Below are 7,134 nucleotides of genomic sequence, written 5' to 3'. Positions count from 1 at the left end.
ATCCAGAGAGATTAATTATGACACATTTAATCTAAGCTAAAGCCAAAATTGCCCCAAAATCGATGTGTTCCTCATTTTTGTTAAGAAGTGTTCTTAGAATAATGAAAGTTTAAGGAAATATGCAAAAACTGATTTAAACATCTTTAATAGACATATGTTTTCTTTTTTGTAAGAACTAAAAAATAATTTAAACATATATTAAATATCTCACAGTAAGTGGATATTTCCTTAAATATGCATAATTTAATAAACACTTCTGAACAAAAAATTTTTAATATTTCAATAGGCCGAATCTTTTATAACTAATTTTGAGAGACAATATTTTGTAGATTACTTTAAAAACTTTTGGATAACTTACAAAATCAAGGTAGCTGACGTTATTTCGTTTTAATGGCAAAAAAAATTCACATTTCAACCAAATTGGTTACTTATTTGCCTCTCTTGCACAACATTGTAATTCTTCCATTGGGTTGACAGGAGAGGGGTCATTAAAAATCCACACCTTTTTTCAGTTTTCGGCTAAATATGTTTTCCATTCAGTACTGCAACCTTCTTTCAAAGAATTGCATGTGTGGGAGCAACAGAATTTTGAAAACAAAATGAACCTTTTATTCACATATACTCTGATGACCATTAATTTAATACACAGCTCGATTAATACTTTAATAATAATCTAGCCTAAAAGTTTCGGAAGAAGTTGTTCCGGATCATGCCAACCCCGCCAGCAAGTCATATTGTGCGCCATTTCTAATTCGTAAAAATTTGAAGTCTACAATTACTTGTCAAAATTGCGGCGAGTCACATGGTACTATTGCAGCATCTCTCATTCTGAAATATTTGAATTCCACAAAAAATTAGAAAAAATTAATAGTGTGAATTAAATTACTTCGGTGACAAATAACAATCATATATTTTACTACTCTTTTGCCCATTTCTTGTTAACCTCAAAATTTTCAGAATTAGAAATGCCCCAATGTGACTTGTTCGTGGTTGGCAGGAGCCGACTCCAAAGAAGTTAATATCGTAAATAAGTTGTTTCATTGACTTTAAAAACGTTGAAGAATGTTTGAGTTTACAGAAGGTTTTAGAAGTTTAACAAAATTCCACATACTTAAATTATTTAGAGTCATTGTGGAATGTTGTTGAATGGTCTGGGAGTGGGGAAATTCTAGAATTCGAATGTTATAGAATTATAGATATATATTATATAGAAGATTCCGAAATATTCCCTAAAATGCTGACCCCTTTGAGAATGCAAAAGGATATTCTAGAATCAACAGATTAATTCACGAACTGCTCCTTGATTTTATTCACGCTTTGTCACAAGAACTAAGATCTCGGAATCCTTGCTTTTAGATCAATGGCCGCTGCTTTAAAAGCATGGGTTCCGAGATCTTAGTTCTTGCGGTGAAGCGTGAATAAAATCAAGGTGCAGTTCCGTGAATTAATCTCTTGTTTAAAACACCTCATTTTTTTATATTTCAAAATATACTTGAACATTCGTGTATGCTACGAAAAATTTCCAAAGTATCTAGTGGAAAAAATTATGGGATATTTTATAGTCTTGAAGAATTAACGTTTTCTTTGCTATTTTGAATCGATATGGAAGATTCTTGAACGTTTCGGAAGATTTGGAAATATTATAAGTTATAGTAATATTTGTCTTGAGATGTATAGTTCTTCGGATTTCTTGATTTAGAAAGTTTGATCTATATCCGCAAATTTATTAATTCTAATTTTTAAAGTATATAATATACTTAGATAGAGAACGTCCGTTATAATTACGTAAGGATGATTTTTGAAACGATAGACCCTCTCTAAAGATAAGATGAAGTAAGGTTTTGTATGTTTTACATAATATGTTTATTTAATATATTAATATAAAGATTTTAACTGAATCTTTCGAAATTTTCACGGATTTTAAAGGATTATTTCAAAAGATTTCATGGAATTTCACAAAATTTAAAGAAATGTTTACATTTTTGAAAGAATTTCAAAATATTTTCAGGGAGCTTAATCGTTTTAAAGGAATTTCAAGCGAATATCTGCATTATCCATGAAATCCCAATAATTTAAAGGAATTTTACGTTATTAGAAAAATTTTAGGATAATTACAAAATTTTCACAATTGGGGGAAGAAACTTAAGTGAGAAAAGTTTGCCCCTCCCCATGTAAGGATTCGTAAGCTTTTCTGGGGACCCCTTCCCCAAAAAAAAGCCTTATGTAATTAATAAACGTTCATACATATCACTTCAGAATTTAGCTTTAGATTAGAAGTTTTAAGTTGAACTTATTGTCTAAAGAATAAATTCATAAATCCACTGTTCGAAAGTAGTCTGAAGAGTGACAGGAAGTTTATTGGCATATTTAAAAAGCGAGTTGTTTTACTTTCTAAGACTCTCGTAATTCATCCTAAAGCAAAATTATAATTTGATTTTAGTCTGCATTATTTACCTTAAGTTATGTTTTATATTTTACTATAATTTTTATAATATTATGAACTATTTCAGGACTATCCGGACTTCAACTTGTGAGAGGGAAGGTTTCACTCTATCAAATGCATAGAAGAGGACCCCTGATCAAAAAGCGAAAGAGGGCCCGTCCTTTAGATGGAAATCCATTTTTGAAAGGAGTAGTTCTTAAAACATTGATAAAAAAGCCAAGGAAACCAAACTCTGCAAACCGAAAATGCGTTTTGGTTCGTCTTTCCAATGGGAAAGAAATGACTGCCTATATTCCAGGTAAGAATATTCTCTCTTCAAATTTCTAGTTAACATAAAAAATGCCCCCCCCCCCCTCATATTCTCGTATCACCATTAACTGTTAAAATAACAACTTTTTCATTAATATTATTAGGAATTGGACATAATTTACAAGAGCACAATATTGTCCTCTGCAGAGTAGGAAGGACGAAGGACTTGCCTGGTGTTAAAATAAAGTGCGTGCGAGGAAAGTACGATTTACCTCACCCGGTAAAAAGGACTGGGCCCTAAATTATATTAATGTTCGAATATTATAAAAATGGTTATTAAAAACACGAGACTATAATTTGCGTCTTTATTTAAACTCTCATACAAGCCCAACCCTCGTTTTCTGACTACCAAAAGTTCATTGTATTTTTACCGTCACCACTGCAGAAAAATATCCTTTTTACTATATTCATATCTTTGAATAAGTTAAAACCTATTTAGCGTGACGTACGATGAATGTTGTAAAAATGCGTGAAGTAACGCGGCGTTTCTAATTTCGCAAAAGCTCCCATCCCGAAAGCGATATGTATATAATATCGCTTTGGGAATTTGGGATTTAGCCACTGGCCGGGATTGAGAAGCGTCATGGTTTGTGAAAGGTGGTACCGCAAATTGCGGCCTTTTGACACACATTTCGAGGCTCACCCCTTCAGTTTACCGTTATAGCTGGACCACGCGTCGCGCCTCGTCGTTCGCCTTCATCGGGAATATCGGGATGCTGCATAATGCATTTCTGAATTATGCGGACAATGTCGAAAAATCGACACAGCCCCTTCGTCTGATGTTATTACGGAAGGGTTGCTGTGCCGGGGGTTCACTGCATCTGCACACCGATCCACCCACACGGCCAGTGGCTATTGACCATATGACATGCTGACCAACTTCTCCATATTTTCAAAAACTGGTTCTCAACCCTCTCAGTGACAAGTCTTTGTTATAAGCGAGAGGAAAAATATTTCCTATTGTTCAGAAATCTAAGGAGGGTTTCACCAAAAAAATCAATTATTTCAACAGTATTGCTACACTAATCTAAATTTAACTTTACAAATTTAAAATTATATAAACTTTTCTGGAAGATATTTATGACTAGATTTAGTTTTGGTAATAAAAGATTGTATTTTCTCTTTCAAAACTAAATACCGTATATTAAGCTAAATTGGTGACTTTTCATAACTTTTACTTTCAAATCTTGCAACAAAATTAAATATTGAACTTTTTGTTTAATTGTTTTTTTACTTAATTTTGATAAAACTTCTAGAAAAAAAACACTTGTAGTTGTTAAAATGAGAACCTAATGCTTGATCATTATCGTCCACGAACGAGAATGACGCCAAGAGAGCGACAGACACGCGCCAAAATGATCATCAGCAAATTTGTGCACCGTGTGTAACGCATGATCAATCACTTTGTTCAAAGTATTTCCTGGCGACCGAATATTTACTTGAAGGAAAATTAGGAACTAAGACAAAGACAGCAGTGTTGAGCATGATGAAACATATTTAATTTTGAGTTTAAAGAAATGCTTTTAAAAATATTGCGCGTAAGGAATATTAATTTCTTTCATTTTCTATTTGTGTACATATAAATGAATTATATACTCTTGATAAATATGTAAAAGCTCGTGAAGAAAGGGACCTAACGCAGAAAGAATCAATTTTTAGTTTTGTAAACCAATCGTTAGTTTTTATTTGCTTTTTTGTTATAAAAAATATTATTCTTGTTATTTTTCCTACGACCTACCAATGACGATTTAGCAGTAAAATTCAAGTTTTCATTATTTGAATAATTTTTGTCAGTTTAGAAAATAATTATTTGACTTCGAAATAGGACATTTTAGAAAATATTTATCGTTTTTATTTTAGGGCAGGGAGTTTTAGTAAAGAAATATAATTTCACTTGGAACAGGGGATTTTTAAAAGAATTATTCGTATTTAGAAGAAAGGAATTAAGAAAATCCCTGGTTCAAGTTAGAATCCGTCACAATTTGAAAATTCCCTCTTTTGTTTATTGCGCCAATTTATCTTTCTTCAGTTAAAACTTCAACTGCTTGGTTAATAGTTAAAATCTCGTTAAAAATTAATTTTGTTTGGTTGAAGATTCATAATTTTATTGAAAAATTCATCTCTGTTTGAAAGTGAAACTACTTTTCTAAAAATCAATGTTTAGAACTAAAAATTGAACTATTCCAGTAAAAAATTTAACTACTTTGATGAAAATTAATTTTTTTCTTTTGGTTAAAAATTATATTTTAACAGAAGATTGAACTATTCTATTTTTGGTTAAGAATTGATATTTCTTATTGAAAAATTAAACTATTTTTTTTAAGATTGTGTATTTTGTGGAAAATTGGTCTTTTTGGTGGAAAATTAATCTTTATGGTTGAAAATTCATCTTTTTCTTATGAAGTTCAACTATTCCGGTTAAAGATTCATCATTTTGGTTGAAAGTTCATCAGTTTGGTGGACAATTAATTTTTTCAATTGAAAATTTAACTGTTCCATTTTTAATACAAAATTGATCAACAATTTGGATGAAAATTTATCTTTTTAATGCAAAATTCAACTTTTTCGTTGAAAATCCACATATTTTGTTCAAAAATCGATTATTTGTGAGAAAATCATCTTTTCTGTGCAAATCTGATCTTCTTGTTTAAAACCTCCTCTTTGCGGTTAAAAATATCTTTATTCCAGTTAAATATTTATCATTTTAGTTGAAAATTCATTTTTTAGGTTGAAAATAAAATTAATACGTTCAAATTTACACTCTTTTATTAAAAATTAATTTTATTGGTTAAAAATTCAAGATATTAATTAAAAATATATTTCTTCGGCTGAAATATGAGCTATTTAATTGAAAACTTTCCTTTTTTTCTTTGTTTTCTGTTTTGGTTAAATTTTTTTCATTTGGAAATGTAACTATTATTCCAGTCAAATATCCCATCATTTTAGTTGAAAATTCACATTATTGGCTCAGCATTCATTTTTTGACTGGAAATTTTATTATTTAATTTGCGGTTGAAAAAGGATCTTTTTTACTTGAAAATCCGTCGTATTTGATAGAAATTAATCTTCTTGGTTGAAAATTCACCTTTGTGGTTAAAAAATCAATTATTCTAGTTAAAGATTCATGAGTTGAGTTAAAAAATCATCTTTCTGGTTTAAAATGGAACCATTCCACTAAAATATTTACCATTTTAGTTGAAAATCCATCAGTTAGTATGAAAATGTGACTGTTTCTTACAGTTATTTTCTTTCTGGAAAGTAATTTTTGAACTGAAAATTTAACTTATTCCAATTGAATACTCTATAGTTTTAGTTGAAAATTCATCTGTGTAGTTGAGCATTAATTTTTTGTGTTAAAATTATATTATTTAAGTTATGGTCGAAAATTAAACTATTTTCTTGAAATTCCGTATTTTTGGTTTAAAATTAATTTTTTTCAACTAATAGTTTAACTATAAAATTTTTGGATTAAAATTGACATTTTTTGAAAATTTAGAATGATCGTCATGAATTAAAATAAATTTTTTCGTTTGGCGGCAAATATAAATATGTTACTTTAAGTTTACCTGGAAAGTAAAAAATTTGACCGGGAAACGATCGGGAACTGGAAATCGTCCGCCGAATCGCCACCCTATTATTTGAGGAAATCTATTTTTATATTGGAAATATAATATTAATATTTTGCATGTAAGAGTATGTTGTCATCAGCAAGCTTACGTATTTTTGTGTGAACTATGATACATGATGATTATGGAAAGCGCTTCGCCTGGGGTGATTGCTAGAAATATTATGATCAGAGACCTGGATCGAAGCAGTGTTGTAACGAACATGTTGTTCAAATAAGCAACAAATACAATATAAATTAACCGAAGTGACCTATTGACGAACCTTCGTTGACCTAATATGATCAATCAATAGTGACTTATAAAGTTAAACAACATTGTTCACTTTCTTGATACGAGTTAAACTTTTTTAAATATTTGAAATGTAAAACTACTGTATGTTAAAAAGTGGTTTTTATTTACAAGATAACAGATGAATTGACCTTTACGTCTGTTTTTATTTTCTAAAAACCAGATTTTCGGTAAGACAGCAAAATAAGCTTGAAAAATATTTAAAGTATCTATTTTCGTTCTTTTGTAAGTGAAAAACATAGGTCTATATGAAAGTCAATTTGCTTGGTAGCTTTGCGGAGGCAATGATCTCATAAAATTAGCACAAATAAGTACACGCATAGTGAATATAGCGCATAGTACTTCGCAGCGGTATTTTTAATTGTTTGAATTCTCCATCAGTCTATTTTGTTTAAATTGCAAGCCTTGCATAGTTTAATATTTATGGGTTAAAGAATTCAGAATTATAAATAATAACAAATTTAAAGT

General features: G+C 30.0%; 1 protein-coding gene across 2 annotated transcripts in view; it reads left to right on the top strand.

Annotated features, from left to right (window-relative positions):
• Positions 1-3,048, top strand: part of LOC117175098 (40S ribosomal protein S12, mitochondrial) — a 41,371-nt gene extending 38,323 nt beyond the window's left edge. For both annotated transcript variants that reach the window (XM_033364646.1, XM_033364644.1), the window contains 2 exons: positions 2,511-2,741; positions 2,857-3,048. In XM_033364646.1, coding sequence (XP_033220537.1) covers positions 2,511-2,741; positions 2,857-2,993 — 368 coding nt within the window. In that variant the 3' untranslated portion in view covers positions 2,994-3,048. The remainder of the gene's footprint in view (positions 1-2,510; positions 2,742-2,856) is intronic.
• The last annotated feature ends 4,086 nt before the right edge of the window (positions 3,049-7,134 follow it).

Source organism: Belonocnema kinseyi, chromosome 6, assembly GCF_010883055.1.
Source record: "Belonocnema kinseyi isolate 2016_QV_RU_SX_M_011 chromosome 6, B_treatae_v1, whole genome shotgun sequence".
NCBI classification, from domain to species: domain Eukaryota; kingdom Metazoa; phylum Arthropoda; class Insecta; order Hymenoptera; family Cynipidae; genus Belonocnema; species Belonocnema kinseyi.
Note: the sequence above shows the minus strand (reverse complement) of the source record. Positions and strands in the feature narration are given on the sequence as shown.